We start from the raw sequence: 24,061 nt of genomic DNA on the forward strand, positions 1-24,061 counted from the left end.
TTGGGATATAAAAAATTTTTCAAAAAAGTAAGTGAAAAATTGTAAAAAAAAAGAAAAATCTGAAAGTCAAAATTTGAATCCCTGTGACTTAAGGGAGAATTACTCATGCATAGAAACTTTTATACCAATACCAATGTTCAATACTTACATGTTGGTTTAATTGAGAGATATGAGATCTACAGTCTTTTTGTTCGTTATTTTGGTGCAAAACTGCAGTTAGGGCACAAATAGGTCATTTCGAGTATGTGTACTCAACTATTTCAAGTTTTTCCGTTATCACAGTCTTATCACAGGTGAAACGGGGCTTATCTTATTAAATCGTTTCGCTTCTGACTCACTGTGGATAGTGTACTATTAAACGTGATATTCTACGGTATTTCCTGTTATGTCTTTAATCTGTCACAATGAAAAGTGATGTCCTTTTAGTGTTCATATATTACGGTACGTAGGTTGAATTGTTCTCATGAATATACATGCGTGCAAAATTGATATAGACAATGCACATTGTTGTATTATCAAATAATTCAGCGACCTCTCAGTTACACCATTCAACAATAACACAATTCCGTTTAATTCATCAGTTTTTTAATTATTCAACGCATCTTGGTTGGTTCATGAATTTGATATAACAATAGGGCGAATGATTTGATGAAAAAAAAAAATTAAATCTGTCTTGCGTCATAATAATTTTGGAATTATCTTTCAGGACTTGTGCTAGTGAACTGTCAAACGAGTATTCCAGAAAGATTGAAGGAATGCTATCGAAATGGCAGTGTCGCAGGTACTGAGATACCGACAAATCTTCGCGTTCTTATAGATCTCATACAAAAGGCAGAGCATTTTTCGTACACGAGATTGGACATGAGAGCGATGACCTCCTCATTGCTTCACAGGTATGTGCAAATACAGCAAAGTCTCATCTACACGCTTTCCAAGGGGTATAGAAATCATGACGTACAAGTAAGTTTAGTGTCGAAGTGAAATTTTTTCCTAAGTCATCATTCATCCGCATTTATTTATGCTTTTACTGTAATCGATATGTTTAATTTAATTTAAGGTTCAGATTCGACGGTATCGAGCATCAAGAAGACGTTGCTGTTACCAGTGGAATATCACCTTTCAGCGGCACAGGATTTCAACGAGAGAAGCACAAAATCATCGAGGAACTGGTGCCTGGTGATTACCAAGTTTTTCCTTCCGAGGCTCTGACCTTGGTAGAACGCTGTACTCTACATCGTATGATTTCGTCAACCATTTGGGAGCATCCTTCGGCTAGCGTCGAAAAATTGTGTAGCACACCGAGTGAGAAAGTTTTCGGTGAAGACACTATAAGACGAAAGAGTCGAGTACGAAGTGGAGAATAATCGGATATTAACGTGCATCTTTTCAGGCAGATCGAAGTCTGGCGTCGCTTCAATATGCCCCGTTGAGAGCGGTGTCATTATCACTCCGTACGGAACAATTTCTCCTGGCGCAGTCATCGCCTCGATTGCTGCGTCCCTTCAGCCCCAGAATGTAGCTGTGAAGTTGTTAATTGCTGAACCACCGATGTATCGCCAAGGTATGATTCGTTGTTGAATTTCACAACATTCATTTTTTCGTTTTCGTTGAGTTCGAATTTTCCGAAAAAAATTTACAAAAAATGTCCAGCAGTTTCGTTGTTTTCGCCTATGATATAATAGGAATGATTCTGAGCATATTTGAATAACACAATTTGAAATATCAGCAATTAAAGAAAAAGTTTTATAACTGTAAGAACGTTCTAATGCTTGTAGGGTAATTTCTTTTACAATTGAAATCTCCAGAGGTCACTTCAAAAACATTTTTATATGCTGTTATTTCCAGAGTATCTAAAGATTCGAATATAATCTACAATGATTCTGAACATTTTGAATAATAATTTGTTTTTCGAATTGACATGAAATTTTAAATAATTCAATCTAGAATGTCGTTTCTTTTACTCAATACGAGGATATGATCGTCTATTCAAGCCTCACAGAAGTAAAATCATTCACAGAACGCATTATAATTGCCAAGATATTTTCATTTATTGAAGGTTGATACAAAATTTATTACAATTTTGCGTGACAACAAACGCGTCACTTGCTTTTTTACGGCGAGGATACAAAAAAAAATTAACGAAAAATAAATTTGCAACAGTCTGTCACTTATGCTCGACTTTTGCAGAATCAATTACAACAGAGTTTACATCGTTGAACTATAACGAGAAAGAAGTTGATCTCATTGTTCCGAAAGGCAAAATTGCACTTGGAAGATCCATGTGGTTTCAGTCTCTCATGGAATCTACCTCCAAATTAGATAACGTTTGGGTGTCGACGCTTGCAGGTGACTTTTCTTCTCTTACTCAAGAATTCCCTTGCCAAGACAAAACTGCACAATTATAAATTGAAAAATTAATAAATTTGTCTTTACGATAACACTTTCATTTGCATTCAAGGAGACATTGGGGAAATGGCAGTTTATCAAGGGCCTGTTGTATCGTCTGATATGACAATGGGGGCGACAGGCTTTTGGAACAGTACGATGCAACCGAGACTCTTTTACCTGACAGATCATAATGGACATTTAGACGCGACTCGGGCTGAGATTGTCGGCGGAATCGATGGTAAGACGGTAACCGTAGGCCTGGGTAAAATGTTTTCATGGATACGATTGAAACAGATAATTGCAAATGCTTGTAACGATGTCATTTGTAAGTGCAAGGATAGAAATTCTTTGCTTGGTTCTATTTAAAATGAAAATAGTAAAACAGGTATTCGAAATGAGTCATAAAACGTCAAATTTTTCAAAACATTTAAAATAGAAAATGGAAAATGCTTACAAAAATATCATTTATAAATAAATGGATAGAAATTATTTCCTCAATTCTGTTTTAAATGGAAACAGTGAAATAGATATTTGAAAAAAAAATAAAAATAGTGAGTGTATGTTCAAATTTTTAACCCTATGGATGAAATACAGGATAAGAAAGAATAAAAACTATAATTCAACGAAAACATTATTCTCATTGGTTTTCATTAGTCTACAGCAGGCGCCAATCAGCGATGAATTATAAATCTTGTATGGAGCATATTTAATTTCAGGCTTGGTGATAGGAAAAAATTTACAAACTTGGATCGACAGCTTCCACAGTCTTCGTCTAAGCCAAGTTCTGGATATGTATTACAGCTACGAAGGGATAGCTTTCGACAAAAACGCGAAGGCCTGTCAGCGATTGTTAAATTTCCAGCTAGTCGCACCGACGACAATAATAACTGAACAGGTTTGGAGCTTTTAACAGATTTTCGGAGTATTAATTTTGCTCAAAACGTAGTTAAATCAATCTCTCTTTCAAATCAGACCCATGCTCTAGCTCAGATATTGGCCTATCGCAACAGTATCGCTTATATGACACCGGAGGCTTTACTGAGGATGGTAAATTTTGCTGTCAACACATTTTCAACCTATGCCGACAACTATCTATTCGCCGAATCGGAATGCCATAATCCAGGATCAAAGCCTCAACTAGAGATTCTTGTTGCATTTGATGGTGCCTGGTCCCGAGATTATACAGCAGACTTTATATCGTACGTATTTCAAGTACGAACGTTTGAACGTTTAGAAAATTCTTAATTATCGTGACCGCAAGTTTTATATTCAGTTTTATCGTTCGGAACTAACGCTGTACTTTGCCCAGATAATTTTATCCAGAATAAGAATCTTATATAAATTCATCTCAATTTCTATTTCATACAAATAAAGTTCATCTTTCATCTCATCTACTCGAATTTTCATACGAATAATTTTATATTTTCATCTAGATAATAATACTAATTATCTTGTCCTGTGTCAGGAATCAACACTTCTCATAATAACGTTGTCAAATTGATTTTTGTACCGCAGAGTAATGCTTGAAGACTTGGATGTTTCGATGTACGGGTCGAGGATGGGATTACTTCATGGAAAGACGGGAGAATGGCTAGTCAATGTAACACATAGTCCATCCACGATATATTATGCATTGAAGAATTTTACTCAAATAACATGTATGTCAAATTGCTTGGTGACAAATTTTGCATGTATTTAAATTTCCAAACATTGACTCTGTCATACCGGCATAAATTTAAGGGCCTTCTACGCTGAACCTCGGCAGAGTATTAGAGGAAGTTGGTGCCTATCTGAATGAAACTTGGAGTAATAATAGCAAAAAGTATGTTATTGGTAATCTCGGTCAAGTGGTCGTTCTCCTTGCGCCACGAACTGTGCCGAGCGAAGAAGAGCTCCAATCCAGTATACAAGCACTGCGTCAGATAAAGACCCAGCATCCAGGTAACAAAATTCTCAACGTTCACTGATAAGGAGAAATTTTTTACTTCTTAAATTTTCGACCGGAAATTTCATCCCGATTCAACAGAATATGATCTAGAGCCGCACTAGAAAACCTCTCACTAACAAAAAACGGACGTGATAGCCTGTATTTTCTCTCATGGCTTTATGGTAACTTTACCACAAATTTAGGACAAGTAGATCAAATTATGCATATTAAAATTGATCTAGCTAAGGTAAAAGATAGTTTTTCATGCAATTATCTCTGCAAAGGATGAGATTATCCTTATTTTGATCTGGATATACAAAAGGATAATGATGAAAATGGAAAATTTTTAATGCACTAAGAAAAAAGAATGATAATTTATTAAGCGGTTCAGCAGAAATACGATGAATTTGGTATACATATAGAATTTCTTAATATAATATAATTATTTTTAGGTAATCCTTTAATGGTATTTCTGTTGTAATCAATTTATGAGAATCGCATAAGAGCAGTAATACTTGTCCGTGATCTAATTCAACTTATCTTGTTACTTGGCGTTGGAAAATCATATTCTTCAGTGGGTTATTGGAAGTGTGCCTCCTTTGAGAGCGATCTAGCTTATTAAGCAATTTCCTAGGAATGTTTTTCATGGCCTCCTGTATTCCTTTTTTCGCAGATAAAGAGATAAATCAAAAAAGTTTTCCCATAGTTCAGTCCTTGCACAATATTAATGCTTATTAGCGCAATAACACAAAATTTTTGCTGTCTTTTCACGAATTCAATCTCGTATAATATGGTTGTAAGATACAGCCTATCTTTCTCGAGCATGACCTTTAATATTTTGTTTAGGATAGTTTACAGTGCGAGATCAAGTGAAATTTCGTTGATGCAATAGAAAATTCATTACACTACCCCTAAAAACATATTTATCTTCATCAAAGAATAGAATCTTTTTTTTTCGTTGTAGTAAATTACGAACAGTTTGTTTCAATTAATGTTTTCGAAATTTAATCAGAGTCTTAACTCTGAATTTTACTCATATTATCTTTACAAAACCAAAGATAAGGTGAATTTATCTGAAATAATTATCCTGGATAAAATTATCTAGATAATGTATAACACTGGTCACTTCTTCAAGTTTGAGAACATTTTTTGATGTTGCTTGATATTCCTTGGAATGTTTATGTTCACCTTGATCAACGTCACGTTAATATTTCAGATGTAAGATTTGTTTACTACGGTTCAGAATTTTACTCCGATCCATTGAAAAACCTTATTTTGACCAGCGAGGATTATTTAATTAAAAGTTTAAAAATAGACGACTTGAGCATGCACCTCCGGAATGGTGAGTCAAAAAAATGTAAAAACTATAAGTATTTAAGATGAGCCAAAACTGTGTAAAAGTTAATATTGCAATTTTCAGTTCCAAGAGTGTTGAGACCCCCTTCAAATTTCAATCTGACGTATGGATCAAAGAATCAATTTGAAGATTATACAGGGCTTCAAGAGACTGTAACATATCAGCTACATCCGCAATGGAGAGGAAATACTAAGAAAGTTGAAGTGACAGTGAGTATAATGTATAAAGTCATTTCCTTACAACTATTTGCAACGCACAAATGAGCACGAATCATGTTTCTATTAAAGTTTCACTCTGTCGGCTATGGCGCCATGAGAGTTTGTTCATGGAACGAGTGGCCCACAGTCGGTACTCGCGATGGATTTTACTGCCAGGACTTGCGAGGTCACAACGAGATCAGTATGACTGATTACTCTGATTGTAGGACTGGAAAAGCATGCCCCAAAACTTATTATCGAGTACAGAATGTGACAACCATGCAACAATGTAGCGGTAAGTGTGTCAATACACCGTTTTACAGACACAGAGAACATTACTTGTTTCGATCCCTGTAATTAATGCATCACAAGCACCACTCTTCAATTACAAGTTGTGATTGGTTAAATTTTCGTCAACAAAACTTGCGTGATTTGTTGTAATTGAGCCAAAATCAGTTATAAAATACAATTATATTTTGAGATTCGGTATTTAATTTCAAAACGCATGGTTCATCAATAAATCAGTCGAAATCAATTACAAACACTAGTTATTTTACGTTTCAATTACAATGTATAAAAGTAATTACCACCTTCGTTTACAATGCTAAAATAACTTTATTAAAAAATTGATAAAAGGTATGTTTACTTGTATACTTTCCAAACATGAGTCAGTGGAATTGTATTGATATCTATGGTATACTCATAACTGAAAATAAGTGGCTACACAGTGATATCAGTACATAATTTTTATCAGTTCATGTTCCAAGATTACTCAAATCTTTCAACTATGTTTGGAAATTAATTAGATTTCCTTCAAAGTATTTATTTTTATTTTCATTTCAGAGATGGACTGCAAAACGCCAAATCACGTCAGATATATTGTGCGCATTGAAGACTTTAGATACGTCAGTTGTGCACCTTCTATTTTTTCAGGGTTTCAATTTCTAGTTTTATATTTTACATTTATCGTTTTTTCCAAAATCTTTATTTAAATGTAAACTTTAGTTAAGTTTGTCACGATAGCATGTTATATCGTAAGGAGCAATAATAATAATAATAATAGAAGAAAAAAAATTCAGATCTGATAAATTACACTCAACGTGTAATTTAATTCTTTATTTTATATAGGGAAATTCAACGTGCACGAAACTCGAATAATTATTATTTCTCATCCGCTAGTTGTCCAGTATATATATATGGCGTTCCGTGCAACATGAATCATTGTGTACCCTCACTGTTTACAGTTACATTGATATTTTTTTAGGTAGTAGTAACACAGCTAAAACCTCAGTTTTATTTTTTTTAATCTTCTTATGAAATCACTTTCAACTTGAAAATCTTTTAGCCCTTTTCAAATTTTCGAATAATTCTCCAATGTTTCATTTTGTTTTCCAATTGTTTTAACAGTGTTCTCATGATAGAGATTTTTTCCTACCTGCTTGAGCACTTTGAACAATTTTGTATGGACAAAAATCAGTATTTAATGCTTTTAAAATATAAAAAAAATTCTAAATCATTCTCCACTCTATAAGAAGCATGTTAACATTACGTAGCAGTTGTTATACATTTTTTTTTAAATATTTCCAAAATTTGAAAGAGACATATGCTAAACTAGATTCTAATCGATTTGAACACATATTGCCAAGTGTTTGGAAATAACAATTAAATTGGTGGCAAGATTCGATGCGATTTAACTGAAGTAGAGAAGACGATTATACTAAATTTATTTGAAATCTTTGTAAGGTGTTACCGTCGTTACTGAATAACAACATTTTTTTCAAAAATTTGATGAAAAGTAGCAAGAAAAATTAATTTCATCTTCTATGTAACTAACGTCTTTTTCATGAATGGAGAAGGTAACAAATTTTTTTTTTGAAACTGCCAACACGTAAAACATGAACTTTGTCATTCTAAAAATTATTGCTATACAACGACAAACTACCCAAACTTTTCAAGATATTAACAAGGTCAATCATCGATTTCTATTACATCGATTATCGAACGTTGTTTCTATGAAGATTAATTCGTGTGAGTCACTTTATAATTTCGTCGAATAAAAAACACCTCGTTTGAGTTTGAAAATTTTTTTTTATTTCTTTCATTTCAAATTAGTTATTCATTCTTTACGAAAAGAAAAAAAAAATACTGTACTAGAATAGTAATGATTCATTGGTTACATGATAGTTACGGTAAACATATTCATATCCAATTTTGATTAGAAATTGAAAACTACTCGAACCAGCAAGACTGCCAAGTTCTGGCTCTGTTAACAACGCATCCAGCGGTGGAAGGAAGTCCTGAATTCTAGCACCTGTAAAAATAATACCAAGTATTACTTATTACGTTCTAATCCTTTATTATTATAAAATTGATTTTGAGCAATTTTTTTTCAATTTTAGCCAATAGATCGAAACTGAAGCGAAAATATTGGTGCTTTCAAATGTTTTATTTTCAAAACATCAATTGTTGAAGGGACAGACTATTGACATGTCTACGCCATAAAATACGGATTTCTCGCTTGCTGATTGTATTGCTGCTGATTGTAGATAATTAAGGAGATCTTAAACCGATGTGAAAAATTTGTGGAAATTTCGAGAGTTGTGTAAAAAAATTTGACGCCAAGCAGCTGAGAATTTTGAGGATCTGTGAAATAACAGGAGATAAACAGAAATATCGAAATTCAGCAATACTGCCAAATAAACTGCATCAAATTTACTCACCCATGAAATGCGCCAAATCTACCAGCTTGAAGAAAACTGTATTTTGCGCTTGTTGTTCAGGATTGTTGCCTACACTGTCCCAACGATCTCTTCTCGCTGCTCGGGCCCAAATCCTTAATCTCAAGGAAGATTTATCTTCTTGTTCATGAACAAAGTCGAGCAAATCCAGGGCTTTCTTGAAGTCGTATTCACTCGCCAACAAATTTTCGTCACATGTATATAACTGGACAACAATGTTTCATTTCAAATCGCGTTAAAATGGTTGAAAATACAATAATTCGGCGGGATTGTAGAAATAATGTTTTGAGTAAAGTGAGATGTTGTGGAATATAATAGAACGTATCTAGTGGAATTTTCATCATTCGGGCTACTAAGAAATAGAAATCTGCGCGGAAAAAACTCTATACATGGAACGCAGTTTATATGAAAATTTAAAAATTAAGCAATTAAAAAATTAGATAAATGGTCAAAGGTCTACGCACCGTGATAAGTTCGGTAGGTGTGAGAACTCGTAATTTTTCTATATCGTATCCGTAACTTGCAAGTACAGATGCTGGCACCTCTTCTTGGTGAGCAATTAATTCGAGATCTCTATTTATCTTCTCAACACATTCGATTACCTCATCCTCCGGCTCGTCAGATGCAAATAGCGCCAATTTCGATAGAGAAAGCATTGACTGTAACCGACAAAATGATTGTTAACGATGTTTGTACATCTACAGAGAGAAATAGGCAAAAAACAAATACGACAAATGAGAAACTGTTTTCGCTTAGTTCTAATACACCGGAATTCTACAATGAATAGGCATGCGTATAACGTACATGGCAACTGTTGTCAAGATTCCTTCTTCATTTGTATACTCAACTTGTTTTCAACTGTAATAGTTTCAATTTGAATCAGTGATAAATAAAAATGCATGCAACTGAAGGCAACTGATGTTTAAATAATTTGCTAGTTATTTATTGTTGTAAGATTGCACATGATTACTAAATTCATTAAGATTTTTCGTTTGGAATGAACGGTTTTGTTAATTTTTCTCTACCATTGTCAAAACTTGTTGCGAATAGCAATGAAGGAATCCTTTTGACACGATATCCCTTAAAATCCAATTTCAAAAGATTGCTTTTGGAACTAGAACTTTTCCCATTTAAATAACACAGCTGCATTTAATGATGAGGACTTGATCCTGTAAAACTTCGAGTTATGGAAGCAACTTTTTGAAGTTGGATTTAAGAAATAGCCTTTCGCAAGAATTATTTTCTTGGTATTTACAACAAGTTTTATTGGTAGATGCGAGAAAATATGAACGTCGCTCCCAAACTAATCACTTTGTTACTTGTATAGCATTTTCCGTACCTAGGCCGTAAAGTAGGTCTTTACGAACCAAATGAGGATTGTGTGCCGCATGGTAAAATCAGTCCAAGGGACACACAATCCTAACAAAGCCGAGTTACGAACTAAATTTTTTTAATCGAGTATATGCAAAGTATATTCTTCGATCGTGTTTTTTGGCCGTGAAGTTGAACTTCAGGCTTACAAACACCCGATCAAAAAATACTTTACCTTCTTACGCATGACAAGGTCAATTTCTTCCATAGCTAGTGTGTGAAGAGTGTTTGAAGCAAGACGCAATTCATCGCATAAAGCAGCCTGCACCCAAGACAAAGAAGGATGCTCGGACAGCTTTTCAGCTAATTCAGCTGCACCGCCTCGCCTGCATCTCTCAACTAATTTTCCTTGTTTACCATCTTTGACGTACCTGCAGAAGCGATGCATAAAGAGTTACAAAGTGAGTATGGAATTTGTACACAGGATCACACTAGATATTCATCATTCTTGTAATTTTCTGAGAATCTCTGCAATCTCGTGAAATACAAGGAAAATTATCCAGATCTATAAAATCCTAGCAAAGTAATTATAATCAATTGGAATATCCATAAATATAATATGAACTGATTCAAATTCAAAATCTTGTCTGGTAAAAATTTGACCAAGTGTATTCATTTTGTTAAAAACCAAATTCATAATTACCATGAAAACAGAAATCCAACAAAGTCTTGTGCTGCAAACTTTTCAATGTAAGAATCAAGACGATTCTGATTGTTCGTTAGCTCACATATTTGTACCAGGGAAGCAAAGTCGCAATACTTTTCGGCTAATATAGCTGCCTGTTCGTATTGTTCTTCTTTCACTGAAAGCAAAACAAAACAAATGCCTCGTATTATGTACGATATAGTCAGATTTGTCGACACACTTAGCGGCAGAAAAAATTTGTTTACTTACCAAGTGGTTGTATCAAGTTTGCTCGCTCATTTTCGTACTGCTTCAATAACACTTCGAATTTTTCTGTTCCACGTATACTTTCCAAATGACATTTTTTACCATCTAAAATCAGGTCAACCAGACTAACCAGCTGCTCGTACAGTTCGTTCCGAACAGAATGATCGCTTGTTCCATTCACTCCGTACTTCAAAGTTATACTTTGCTGTAAGACAAGTTGACGATTTATAAATGAACTGTGATTTATTCTTGTGTAGGAAAAACAGTAGGATTACGACTACAGTCGTCAGTGATCAACGTTATTTAGTTTATTTTATGCAGACAATCTGAATTGAGTTCATCTTTCATTATTATTTAAATAGATCTGTTGTTGTTCTGAATTTTTTTTCAAGATACAAAGATAAGGTTAACTACTTTCTGAAATTCAGGGCAACGCTATTTGGAGTCAAAACTCTGGTGTAATTTTGCGAGAACAATAAATTCGATAAAAACGTATTTCTCAAAGAAGCTCTTCGCAATTTATCACACAAAAAAACAAGATTGGTTGAGCTACTTGCAAAAAAATGTTTCCTTGCTCGCAAGTAATTTCACTTAATCTCACCAACTTTTTACCTGTCCCAAAAAATTATTTGCAGCGGCAACAAATTTTTTTCACCGCCCATAGAGAAATATTGTTTGAATCAATTATTGTGCCTCTAATTAAACATTAATAAAATCACCTTAAAAATTTTCGTGTATTCACTCAAATTCTCTACGTATAGTACAGCTGGCACTTAAGTTTAACTTATCATAATTTTGCTAACTTTAGATTCAGTATAACTTTGACTTCAATTCTTTATTATCTTATTGAGATATGAGAATGCCACTGAATTTCTCTTTGGGTCAGATGGCTATTTTGTTTCAGTCGAGAAACATAAAAGCAGAAAATATCTTTTTTACCCTACGCAAAAGGGTATATTCATTCCAAATCATCAAGCATTTTTAATTCGGCTAATTTTTATTCATTATAGCAGATTCATTTCAAGAAAGATTTCTGACTTTTTTCAAAATTTCATATCAATATTCGACAGTTACAAATTTTGCAAAAATTTGTTCGAATTAAACTGGTTGGGTCAAAGCTCAGCGATTTGACATGAAACGAATCATACGAAAGTCATATTTGTCAAAAGAAGCTAGTCAAATAGTCAAGGCGACTTTGTATTTTGCATAAATCCAAGTATCCAAAATGCTTCCTAAGTATGAATTGCCCATTTCGGAACATATGCCCAAAAGAAGAAAATTTTTATTGGTTGTAGAAAAAACTTGACGCACCATAGTTTGGAGACAATTACGTAATCCATGTTTACCCATTGCTGCCGTCCATGGGAGATATTCTGTTATTCCGCTAGAACATCTGGCTGGCACGAATCTCACTGCATTTTGCTGCCTATACTTCACTACCTCGTGTAAAACGCTCTGTAGTATGCACGAAAGAATAGAATGCAATAATCATGGCTCAAACACTGGCATACAACATTTTTCATAAATAGATAGATGTGTGTCTTACCAGTAAGAGTGTATTTACTTGAAGAATGTACTGAGCTACTTGATTTGTGACTCTCTCAGATTGGGTGATTTTGCAAGCACTGTTCACAAGTAACGGTAAGTAAACGTGAACGTTACTCACTTCCCGGTAAAATATGTCTCGAGTGGTCAACTCGTCTGAAACGCGTGCTTCTGGACTCACGGTTTGGTCCATGATTGGATCCATGATGTCACTGTGTCTGTAGGCAAGAATACAATATTCACGAGTTGAGTGTAAAATTGTGAAATGTGCATATTTGATGAATTCCGGGTGTTTAGTATGAAAGCATATTTTTATTAATTTTATTCTACAAAACGTATAAAAATCAACTCTAATCAATTCCCTACAAAATACTTCCAGAATCAAATTCATATCATTAAATGCTGCTGAGTGAGAACAATTTGAAGAAACAAAGGAAAACACGATAACTGCCCCGTTGTTTCAATGAAAAAACTTCAGGATCTGGGAGCAACCGTTTAGTATTGGATTTAAGACATATTTTTCTACGGGAAAAATCTTTTGCTATTCATGACATTTTCGACTGGGAGTGAAAACAAACGGCTTTCAAACGGAACGTTAGCTCACCTTGAACTAAGTCATCGGTATCAATAATTTGGTGGGAAATTGTTTACACTTTTTCTCATACTCGACAAACTTTACAAAATTATTCAAAATATTTAAATATCTCATTTAAGAAATTGAAAAAAGATTGAAATATCCAGCTGTCAAAATCTTTGAATGATTATGTCTCAAAATCCTGGCATAGCAGAAAAAAAAGACATTTCACAAGCAATTTTGCTGTGTCATTGTACCTCGAAACCAAATTTTTCTAAAGATTTTGTGGCTGAAGGAAAGCAATCATTTAATTTAAGGCACGGGAATTAATATTACGTGGAAAAATTGATACAAAAAGTTTGTGGGATAGGCGAATTGAAGTGAAAAATCTCGCATCAAATCGGAGGTAATAACGGGGAGAATCGGTTTGAGTATAGAGCATAATTTCTTGTTTTCTAATTTCTCACATTGGTGATGCAAGCTAAGGTATTAAGGATGAATGATCTGAGAATGAGATTGAAGTTTGTAACGCTGATATAATAATGCAAAGCAAGTAGACCATGCAAAAATAAACTATTTGACAAACTTAACTTCTTCAGTTACGGTTTAGTAGCAAAATAATGATTGTTTTGCAATTTTTGGCTATGTCAACGTTACCAACTTTGATCTCCTCTATTAGAGCAGAAAATTACAAAGGGTCTATCCCATCTACGAATTTATGTTACATTCAAATGTTTTCAATGAAAAAACAACAAGTAACGTAACCTAAATTTCAAACCTATCACCTCATTTGCAAGTTGTAAATCGCTGTGGCAGCGACTATTTTCTCAGCATATTCCCCCAAAACATGTGTTGCGGCCATGATTATTCCTCTATATGAAACTGCGCAGAACTAGAAAAACATTAAAATTTATAAATAAAATAGCTATTTAATTTTTGAAGGAATGACTGTAAAGAGATAAACAAACTTACCCTGTCCCATAAATTGAATTCTTTCAAAAACTCTATGAAGAGATCCAAGGCCTTTTGTTTTCCTTCCAGTTGGTGGGGAATTTGCATAGCGGTAACAGCATTTATTGTCATAGCTATAAGTAGCAAAAATATAAATGTTAGAGATGAGTATTGCAATCTATAATGACCAGAAGAGTGTGGCTGAGTTGCTGTAAAGTTCTGTCTTGTACCGGACATTTCCTGAATCACCCAAACTGATCAATACACTCGGTTTTTGTGACATTTAGTAGTAATGAAGGAAAGAAATGTAATAACTCCCCTGAACATCGGAACATTGACTTGAATCTTAATATGTAAATACAAATATCAGAACTTATTCTGCCATAATAAATGTCAACATGTGGATATGAAAATATAAATTTGTGAAATGATAACATTTCCGTGTGAATAATTTGATAACTTGAGAATATAAAAGTACGAATGATTTCAAGTTTAACCCCAATTGGTTAAACCTCAGTAGAATCGCATAACGGTCACAGATAATGAAATTCACCCCAGTTCCAAAAAAATTATATCCTGCTTCAATGGAGATTTCTAAAAATCTAAAAAAAAAAAACGTATCTATCTTGGTATTGTTTACAGATCACAGAAAAAGCTCTACCAGTTTTCCTCACCAAAATTACTACGACTAGGGGGCTCTACGAAGAGTTTGAAAAATGTTTGGGATGAAATTCACCCAGCGTGACAGCGTTCACTTCTACCAAAGTTTAAAAAAAAAACAACAAAACCCATTTCCACGGGAAAGTGACTCTACAAAGAGTTTGAAAGATGTTTGAGGTGAAATTCACCCAGAGTGAGCAATTAGGGTTAATAGCTTCAAACACGTGAGATTCACATTTTGCAACATTAAACACCACGAGTATATAATTGTTCAAATACTGACATAAGTCCCTATGATCTGTCCATCGAGGATCGTTGGCTGGGTAATCATCAATCAGATTTTTAGCGACTTTTAAGACTGTTGTGTCCAAAATTGCGTCAATATCCATTACAGGTTCCTCTTGAAGGGGAAAAAGTCCCGACAATATTTCTTGACATTGAGCCTGTAAAAAATATAAGCTCGTGCAGTAATTGACAACATTAAATTTCGGTTGCTCTGAATATCCTGCACTTCGTGATTCGTCCGACGGCAATGCAATGAAGATGAAGTGACTAATTATAAAAAATTGCAATTTCTTGCGCGACTCTCGCAACTTTTCTGGATCTGGTAATCTTACATATTTGCTTTCTTAATAGAGGTGTGTTAATAGTGATCGAATTAAATCGAAAGAAATAGTGAAATGCGTTTAAAAAATCGAATCGAATATTGGAGCATGCGAATAGTTTGTATTGTTTGAATAGTTAAAATTATTTCTGTAATTCGAACCGTTAGAATTATTTCATGAATTTGAATGGCCACAATTATTCCACTAGTTTTAGTAGTTCAAATCGTTCACATTATTCCAATCCTGATGTCTCCAGTTTTTTCGTGTTTTGAGAATATTTATAAGATTCTTGTGAATAGAAAATTGAATGTGATTTATAAAAAGAATTAGCGAATTTCAGCTAGTTAAACCATAAATTCGAACAGTTATCAAATCTCAAAATTAAATTATCGTGATTGCAAATGATTGGCACACCTCTAATCTTAATAGTTACAATACAACAAATTCATGTCACAAATGAATTAAATAATTGAAATTTTTGAAACAGACGTTCTCCTCCTTTTTCTATGTATTTTACCTTATTTTGTCTGAGACTAAGAAGGAACGCTGCACTCAATTGCGTTGCACCATCTGAGGTAAAGGTCATTTCCTGCAAATCATTGTTACTCAATTGAGCAGCAAAATTCTCTGCGCCGAATGTCGAATTGTTGCCGCCATAATCGAGGCTGAAATTAGCGTCAGAATAACTCCTGAAAAAGAAAATACGATGTCTTGCTAATATCTTCATTCTAAATGATGCAAGTATTCAAGCGGAGCTTAAATAACAAAAGTGATAGAATCGAATACTCAAATGATTCAAACTATTCATAATTTAAAACTATTTGCACGCTCCCACCAAACAGGTTAGACCAATTTCATCAACATACATGTTGAAATCTTGAGCATTGAAATCCATGGGTATGATCGTAACCAGCCCCAGATTTTTGGTGAAAAGTACCGGAGTTCCCGAACAGAGTGCGCCGCCAAGTATGTTATCTTCACCGCCTTTGACGAGATCTATTTTTTCTTGATCATGTTCTGACATACCTATAAAAATATGGTCAGAAAAATTAACATGACGTACAAATTTTAATAACTCTCCGGCTTTTCTGAACAGAAAAGTTGGAAATTAACTCATTTGCTTTTTTGTACACTGTAGCGTATAATCTTCATTTTATTTTTTTAAGATTCTCTTGAGATATACTGCATAATAAATAACAGTCAAGTATATGAAATAGGCATAAAATTTTCTAATAATTCGATTGCCACTATTTTGTAGAATTATTCTCACATCGCAAGAAAAACGCTAATTTTGAAAAAGACGCAATTTCTGAAACGTTCAAAACATTTCAAAACTGGCCAAAAAGTATTTCATTACTCAAATGAAGGAATTTTCAGTCAATATTTTAATTTTAAAGTGAACAAGGTTAAAAGAGGGGGTGCAAGATAAGAGTGGAAAATAAATGTATAAGGTACATAAAAAGTAGATGTGTAATTCTACATGTCTCCTTGAGGAAAAACAGTAAAGTCTCTCTCATCGGCCTCTTTTAACAAGTAGCTTTGGAACCAAATCCAAACCATTTTAAAAGTGATTTTTTGCAATTATCAAAATATTTATAAGGGTGTCCAGAATTTTTAATCATTCTATATAGAATTTTCAGAGCATCCTGAAAAATCTAGAGTAATAGATTGAGCGGTAAATCTGAACAGTAGTAAATAATTCCTAACTTCCACATAAATGAAAATATTACTTTCAGCAAGATCTTAGGGTTTTTACAATTTTGGTGATAATTTGACGCAATTGTTTTAGATGTTCAAAAACGCCGAAAAAATTAGATGTCAAGAAACAGAAAAATACAGGCGCATTACCGTGTACTGAAGTTACAATAAATTTGGGAATTATGACCGTCCAACGCTAGATAAAAACGGATGGAAATTCCCTGTATAAGGTTTACACATCAACAGAATAAACTTATCAAATTGAATGAGAATACTGAGGAATTGGAACTGTTACCTAGCCGTCCGCTTTTTAGATGTTCAGCTTTCATCAAAGAAGTAAATAGTACCGTTTTAAACTAAGAAATGCTACTCACGGTTTGCAATGAGTACCGTCTGTTGGTTGTATATAATGGCCTCCCATCCAGACAAGATGAATCGATACGAAAGTATTGTAGATTCGATGTCATCTCGGTATCGTAAAGGACCAATTTTCAAAGGTATAAACCACTTTAGTGTATTTGTTAACTTCGTATCAACAAGTGGAATTAAACCTACGAATGTACACGTATGCATTGTAGACATATAAAGGTAAAAAGTCTGTATTTTTTACATTAAAAATGTGTCTAAAATTGAATTTATACATCTTACACTTCATACGATTAAATAACCAGGCTTGTGAAGATATTATCAGTTTTAAGTGTAATTAATGACGTTGATTAAATAACTCATACTTTCTGTATCTTTTTTTAAATGTCTGAAAACCACCTTGCCATAACACAGAACGGGGTTTCAGCAAATTTAATACAGGAGCTTCGCCAGACGGAACGTCAGCTAATATTAGACTACAAGGACATATCATTTTTTTCTGGCTTACGCTCTTTCCGTAGAACGATTTCAAATTTTCAGATCATAGAGCCTGCAAATTAAATTTGCTGATACATTCTCATTGCCGTATTCTTATACTTTGATATCCAAGTATTTTTGGTCCCTAGACGTCTATTTAAAAAAAAAAAAATACAACAAAACATTTGATCACCGAAGTCCGACACCAACTTCAGTTATGGAGAAATTTGGTTTTTCAACAGAAATGATAGCTTTCGAACATTTGTTTTTTCAATTGTAGCAACTGAATAAATAAACTTTTGAATGGATATTTGGTCGAAAAGCTTGTTAAATTTTTACTGCTATTTTCGCATTAAAATCAATAAAGATGTATAAAAAAAAATTTGTTTAGTAACAAGTTTTAGGGGATTACCAATCGCAAAGTGAATTTCTGGCGATACTTCTGTGCAACTTGCTGCCATCAGCACTACTACGCCTTCTTCGCATGGCTGCATGTCGATTAAACAGGTATCCATACCCTGAGGCACGCAAGCACTGGATTCCTGTGATGAATAATTGAAAGAAAAATTACCGAAAAGAAGAGAAACTCGACTCAGTTTACAGAGGGAGTTGAATTAGCTTCCGATCCAACCAGAAATAAGTTGGTACGTATGACTAGACAGCTGAAAAAGTGAATGAATTTTGCAATTTCAGAACATCATTTACATATCTATTGTATCAGATCTAATCAATAAGGCGCATTACCATTGACAATCATGCCAATCCTTTTGATCAGTGACATAACTGTCCAAAAATGCTATCTCTAAATTTAAAGTAAATTGGTTTGAGCCGTTTATGAGATTGCGCCAAATATCATGGTCACCTCAAAACTTTTGACGCAGCAAAATCGTTGACGTTATTGTCAATAGCAGTGATTTTCGGTAATTGATTCTAATGAGAAAAAATTTGTAAATGAAGCTCACTGAAGCCACATGCTTTTGAAAACATCAAATCTAATCGAATTGAACAATTGGTTGTAGAAATATAAATTTCTAAGAATAACCCACCCTTTCAGCTATATACTCGTATATAGTCCCTAAAACAGTGCAGAAATCTGGAATTGGGGGTATTCTTTGAAATTGCATACCCAAAATCTTCGTTGAAAACCTTGTGAAACTGTGTGACCGATGTCTTCGTCAAATTCCATCTTCTCCGTCTCACCGTGTGGAAATGACCAGTATTGCAGAGAGGTGCCTGCTAATATCAAGACTCTGGATGCTTTTTCACCAAGCGATGTACAAGTAACCTTGACAAGTTTCTGAAAAACTAAATACATCAGGCAAACTCTTACTGTTCAACACAAGAAAGTGAGAAATCTCATGAAATTCCATGCATTCTAGTGAAATTCAGTGAAATGTCAAAATAGAAATCGGTAAAGTTTCTGGAGATATCTCGCGAGAGTGGAAAAAATTCTGCCATATCTATGTTGTCCAAAACTTTATACATTCCATAAAAACTGATTTTTTTTCTTTCTTTTTTAACTGATGCAGTCTTGGAAAGAATTTTATCAAGTCCTCTGGTCTGGAAAAGACTTCACTTTTAAGCAACCACTGGATACGCAATGCTGAATTCTCCATCAACATTCTGTGAATAAGCAACACATACTTCCAAATAGACTGTTTACTAAAGCACTGATTTATTAAGAAAAATAGATTTTGCAGCCGTCTAGAAAAGTAATTAAAAAGTACCGTCACTAGACAATTGAATCAGAAAGAAAATCGTCGACTGTGACTTTTTACTCAGACGACCGTGCGAAAGCTGCGGCCTGCTAACGTACATGATTGCAGATGCAGAAATATTGAAGGTCGTACCGATATTTCACAAATTCTATCGACATGTGAAAAATCACCTGTTATTGAAAGATTATTTGCTACGAGCTACATGGAATATTTCGCATGAACTTTAATCAACTTAATGAAAATGTGCAACTAGGATTGAAATATCTCTTGCTCCACAAAACCCGAGCACTAATTATTTGAAAATAAATTCATCAATTTGTGTGTATAGCAGATTTAAGGATTAAGGTTTCATAGATATTACAAGATTTCCCAGAATGTTACAGAATTTCATAAGATTTCAAAGGATTCTAGTGATTTCTGGTGGTTTCTAATGATTTCACAAGATTCCACAGAATTTCTCCGGATTTCAAACAATTTGAAAACAGTTTATGAAGTCTCAGGGGATTCTTGTATTTACAAAAATATCAAATATTTTAAATGATTTCAGGAGGTTTCACAGGATTTTACAGGATTTCAGAATATTTCATAAAATGTTAGGAATTTCAAAAAATTTCACTCGATTTCAACAGGTTTCATGGGATTTCAGTAGATTTCCTGAGATTTCACCGTATAATTTCAAAGGATTTCATATGATTTCGTGAGTGGTGGTTATACTAGACTTTGAGCCTAGTTAATCCCTCTAAAAATGCTAAATAAATTAAAAAATTCAGTACTGTTTCAGTGACTGGAGATTGAGGCATGGCTCCAAAGATCAAGGAAGACATCCTACGACTTATGCCTCCTAGCCAGCCTTGGCTGGTGCGAAGAACTCGGCAAGAAATGCTGTTTCGTCCACTGGTAAATTGCGGCTGCAAAAGCGCCACTGTGCAAGTCGTCGTTGCTAAAATGCAACCGTGCCCTGGTACGTAAGTTAGACAGTCAACCTCCTGTCCAGCCAATTCTGCGCTTGTTTCCACCGACGACCCCTCATGAGCGACGCTTGACCAGTAGCGAACTACGCCTTCCGGAGATACAGCCATGCAGCTAGGAACCTTGGTATTAAAAAAATGAGAAATATGAGAAATATGATTAATAAAATGCGATATAATAACAACATCCTTACAGAAAGACTAAAATTTTCCAGGTTAAAGTCGAAAGCCTCCAGTAAAAATGAATCGGAGCCTGGTTTCTAAATTTGTCAAATTTTTTTCTCATCTAAATTAATTAAATTACTTGATTTTCTGTTCACCAAATTCTTTATTCTTTATGACCTATATGCTTGAAGTTTCGATGAACCAAGTCTGATCGAAAACCAAACTTTTCTACCAATACTGTGATTAGATGACGAATTTCTGAAAAGTGAATGAAACCTGAGAGGCTTTTGAAAAGTAGAGAATTATTAAAACTGTGGCCGAGTCTTACAGTGATCTACTCGGTATTATTGGAATCCTTTCCGACCAATCTTGAAGCTTGATCAATCGAAACTTCAGGTATGCTATTCCTTGTTACACCTAGATTTACACCTAACCTGATGACCCGGAGTCAGCCAGACAGCAATGCAGTCAGCTTTGTGAGCAAGGTCGCTTTGAGGAAGTAGCAACTCTCGACATTGACTGTTAAAGGTCCGCCTGAGCTTGGGATCATGAATGGTTGTTTTGCATTGCCACACAAGGAGCCTGCGCCCGCAAACCAGCCAAGCCCATCCATCTAAAGACACACTGACGCTGACTGCGGTGTTTCGATCAACAAACGTCAATGCCTCGGTCACAAGAACCGGCAAAGAAGGTCCGAAACTTTCCACGACATGGCCAGCCGTCTTGCATATTACTTGGACAGACTGATTCGATCGCCCCGAAATGCTTATTACTCTGGAATTGAACAATTTATATTCAGATGAGAACAAATAAGGGCATTTTAATTGTTAGCCGGATTTGAAATTCGATGAGAGGTGAAATCTTACGATACTTTATAAGTTCCGCAGTATGTTTAGCGGTGGCTACGTGTGTATGTGCGTTGTTTGTTCAATATTTGAAAAAAATTAACTTACGTTGTTTCACATTACATAGATATTCTTTTGAGGAGGTTTTTGGGCCAAATATCGATACTGGTTATCAATTTTATTACGAGGTTGTCATACACTGAGTATTTAACCAATTACTATATTCTTAAGCTACGAAAATCACGTTAAAAATACCCAAATAAATATTACTGGGATTTCAAACAAGAGCTTACATACCGATACTTGATCTCAAATTGCTTCGAAAAAGTTAAAAATCTAGCAGTGTGGATTGATTTCATTAGACTAGAGTTTATTTTATTTCGAAGACTATTTTCTATGTACTCAGACATTTTCTTTTTTCTTTCAGTGTTTAATTTAATATTGTCATTTGTTGACCATAATCGAAATTGGTGCAATGTTATAATATCAAAAAATCAGATATGCAATTATGATGAAGACATTGTTCGATTTAATATGTACAATATGGTCTCTTGAATAAAATGAGGACCTGCAGAAACAAATGGCTGGAATCTGATATATTTGCAACCGTCTTTCAGCAATTGGAAACGAAACATTGATACTTAAGCTTTCAGTTATAACTTTAGTAATATTTACTTTTGTATTCTCAAACTTGGTGATATCTCCTCAACTTATGATTATAACAGTTTGGTGAATACTCCAGGGACGACAACCTCATAATAAGACTATTGAAGAGTATCAAGTTTCGTCTACCCAGTATCCCTAATTACCCATCTTAGCTATGAACCATGCTAAGAAATTATTGGTTTACACATGGTTTGGTTATGTAGAAAACTATATTTCAGGGCCATGGAAATATAACTGGGGATTTGAACCGACTGCTTGAAATTCTTTCGGAAATATATCGTATTTTTCTTCATCCAACGAATTCAATCCCAAACATTATTTACATTTGGTGAAGAGATTTCGAAAATTTTTAATCATTCATTGAAGTGGAAATTTGCCGAAATATTTCCCGTATTCTGAGATAAGGATTGCGAAATCAATGATACAGTAGGAAGATTTCTTACGAATTACTCTTCTTCAGGGACTGCGTTAATGACATTCTCTTTCGTGGTGAGGTTAGAGTGTTTCCCAAAGATGCACTCATGCTCGGACGATCCATTTCGAGTTGGTACTGGGATGAATAAATGATGCAAGAAAATTTGGTCTTTGAAACTGGCAAATACGCATCAGAAATTGTAATTCAACTGAATTTGATATTGGTCTGACAGCATAATCTTTTCACAATTTGTTTTGGTACGTTTCAGTGCGCATTTTCGAAGCCGGTGTTCGAACTTCGAATTTCGATAATCGATCTTCATGACCATGATGTAAGGAGTCAAGTAAGGTGTGCTCGATAGGGGACCAATTTTCGTACTAGGTCGCGCATTCCGCCAGTTGAGTGTGCGGCAAGCCGACAGCGCGTGCGCATGCGCATGTACACTTGAGGACAATGAATCTGGGACGGCTAATTTTTCACTGTAGACAGTTGAGTTGGCAACATGAAGAAACCTACAGCGCCGTAGTCAGCTAAGCGCGAAACCATGAAGACTAGAAGTAGGGAGACCGAACGCTGTGTTGGGAACGTGGTCTATGAAAGTGGAGAAAATTTTTAGCGTTAAATCCGATAAGAGTGCTGTTGTCGCTGAGATAGGCAACACAGAGAACGCTATATCCAACTGTATCAAAATGAAGAATAAGTCAGGTCAAAACCTTTCTCCCTTGTGAAGTTGTTTGAGTGATGTATTTGTTTTTAAATTTTTGTGTGGACCGTAGAATGAAAAACATGAAAAAAGTTGGACATGATAAGATTCTAACCTTGATAGAATAAAGCACATGGTAAATAATGAATAAATAATCTCAGATTTGACTTGTATGATCCTATTCTGACTAATTGGACCCCCTGGGACTCAAAAATCACAAGCGAAAAGTAACTAGGACCAACGGCAGAGAAATTACGTGGGAAAGAGCTCCTGCAGAAAAATGGCGAAAATTCGAAATCTCGTTTTTTGTCTGTAACTTGAGATGCGTTGATCGCAGCTTATTAGGTCTACGCCCAATCGATTTCTCTCGCAAAATTACGTCAGAATAGTGCATGAAAAATTTTAATTCGGCACTTTTCGAACTCTCGAAAATTTTCGCCAAAAATACAAAGGGGTTAGCCTTACTTTTTCTTCGATTTTGAAGCCGAAAGATTTTGGTCTCAGATTCGATGTGAATGACCCTTACCTGACTGATTGGACCCTCAAGAACTCAAAAAAAGCAGCGAAAAGAGCGTAGGACCAACAGGAGAGAAACGGCGAGCGAATAAGCACATGCTGAAAAATGTCGAAAACACGGGATCTCGTTTTTCGGCTGTAACTTTGGACGCGTTGATCGCAGCATATTGAGGCTGCGTCTACTCGATTTCTATAGCAAAATTACGTCGGAATAGTGCATGGAAGAATTTATTCCGGCACTTTTCAAAATCATGAAAATTTCCGCCAAAAATACCAAGGGGTTAGCCTTACTTTTCCTTCGATTTTGAAGCCGAAAGAT

General features: G+C 34.7%; 2 protein-coding genes across 4 annotated transcripts; one reads left to right on the plus strand and one right to left on the minus strand.

Annotated features, from left to right (window-relative positions):
- Window positions 1–353: 353 nt before the first annotated feature.
- LOC124218824 (uncharacterized) lies at window positions 354–6,947 on the plus strand. Its single transcript, XM_046625676.2, has 14 exons — window positions 354–441; window positions 707–893; window positions 1,058–1,302; window positions 1,391–1,561; window positions 2,188–2,346; window positions 2,459–2,626; window positions 3,105–3,283; window positions 3,361–3,587; window positions 3,904–4,046; window positions 4,129–4,329; window positions 5,532–5,657; window positions 5,736–5,881; window positions 5,960–6,164; window positions 6,713–6,947. The coding sequence occupies exons 1-14, from the start codon at window positions 405–407 to the stop codon at window positions 6,859–6,861; spliced, it is 2,343 nt and encodes a 780-aa protein (XP_046481632.1). The 5' UTR covers window positions 354–404; the 3' UTR covers window positions 6,862–6,947.
- Window positions 6,948–7,947: 1,000 nt separating this feature from the next.
- Window positions 7,948–22,833, minus strand: Nup133 (nuclear pore complex protein Nup133). Of its 3 annotated transcripts, XM_046625672.2 has the most exons (20): window positions 22,552–22,833; window positions 21,032–21,371; window positions 20,238–20,555; window positions 18,873–19,043; window positions 18,159–18,288; window positions 17,278–17,454; window positions 16,072–16,231; window positions 15,723–15,894; window positions 14,884–15,043; window positions 13,962–14,074; window positions 13,775–13,881; window positions 12,417–12,633; window positions 12,182–12,325; window positions 10,874–11,075; window positions 10,622–10,781; window positions 10,154–10,349; window positions 9,072–9,266; window positions 8,590–8,812; window positions 8,388–8,512; window positions 8,013–8,180 (listed from the first exon to the last, which is right to left on the minus strand). In XM_046625672.2, the coding sequence occupies exons 1-20, from the start codon at window positions 22,644–22,646 to the stop codon at window positions 8,136–8,138; spliced, it is 3,450 nt and encodes a 1,149-aa protein (XP_046481628.1). In that variant the 5' UTR covers window positions 22,647–22,833; the 3' UTR covers window positions 8,013–8,135. The 3 variants fall into 3 exon arrangements, with proteins under 3 accessions (XP_046481629.1, XP_046481627.1, XP_046481628.1); XM_046625673.2 differs by lacking the exon at window positions 8,388–8,512 and having other exon boundaries at window positions 7,948–8,180; window positions 22,552–22,832; XM_046625671.2 differs by lacking the exons at window positions 8,388–8,512; window positions 22,552–22,833 and adding an exon at window positions 21,740–21,984 and having other exon boundaries at window positions 7,948–8,180.
- Between the last annotated feature and the right edge of the window lie 1,228 nt (window positions 22,834–24,061).

Source organism: Neodiprion pinetum, chromosome 5 (assembly GCF_021155775.2).
Source record: "Neodiprion pinetum isolate iyNeoPine1 chromosome 5, iyNeoPine1.2, whole genome shotgun sequence".
Classification (NCBI taxonomy): domain Eukaryota; kingdom Metazoa; phylum Arthropoda; class Insecta; order Hymenoptera; family Diprionidae; genus Neodiprion; species Neodiprion pinetum.

Coding starts and splice junctions, on each gene's coding strand:
- LOC124218824 (XM_046625676.2), top strand. CDS start 405: ATGAAAAGTGATGTCCTTTTAGTGTTCATATATTACG. Junction 1,303..1,390: donor AAAATTGTGTAGCACACCGA/GTGAGAAAGTTT, acceptor GCATCTTTTCAG/GCAGATCGAAGTCTGGCGTC. Junction 2,627..3,104: donor GATTGTCGGCGGAATCGATG/GTAAGACGGTAA, acceptor ATTTAATTTCAG/GCTTGGTGATAGGAAAAAAT.
- Nup133 (XM_046625671.2), bottom strand. CDS start 21,852: ATGTCTGAGTACATAGAAAATAGTCTTCGAAATAAAATAAACTCTAGT. Junction 12,634..13,774: donor ATTTACAACTTGCAAATGAG/GTGATAGGTTTG, acceptor TCTTGCCTACAG/ACACAGTGACATCATGGATC. Junction 10,350..10,621: donor GTTGGATTTCTGTTTTCATG/GTAATTATGAAT, acceptor TCGCTTCTGCAG/GTACGTCAAAGATGGTAAAC.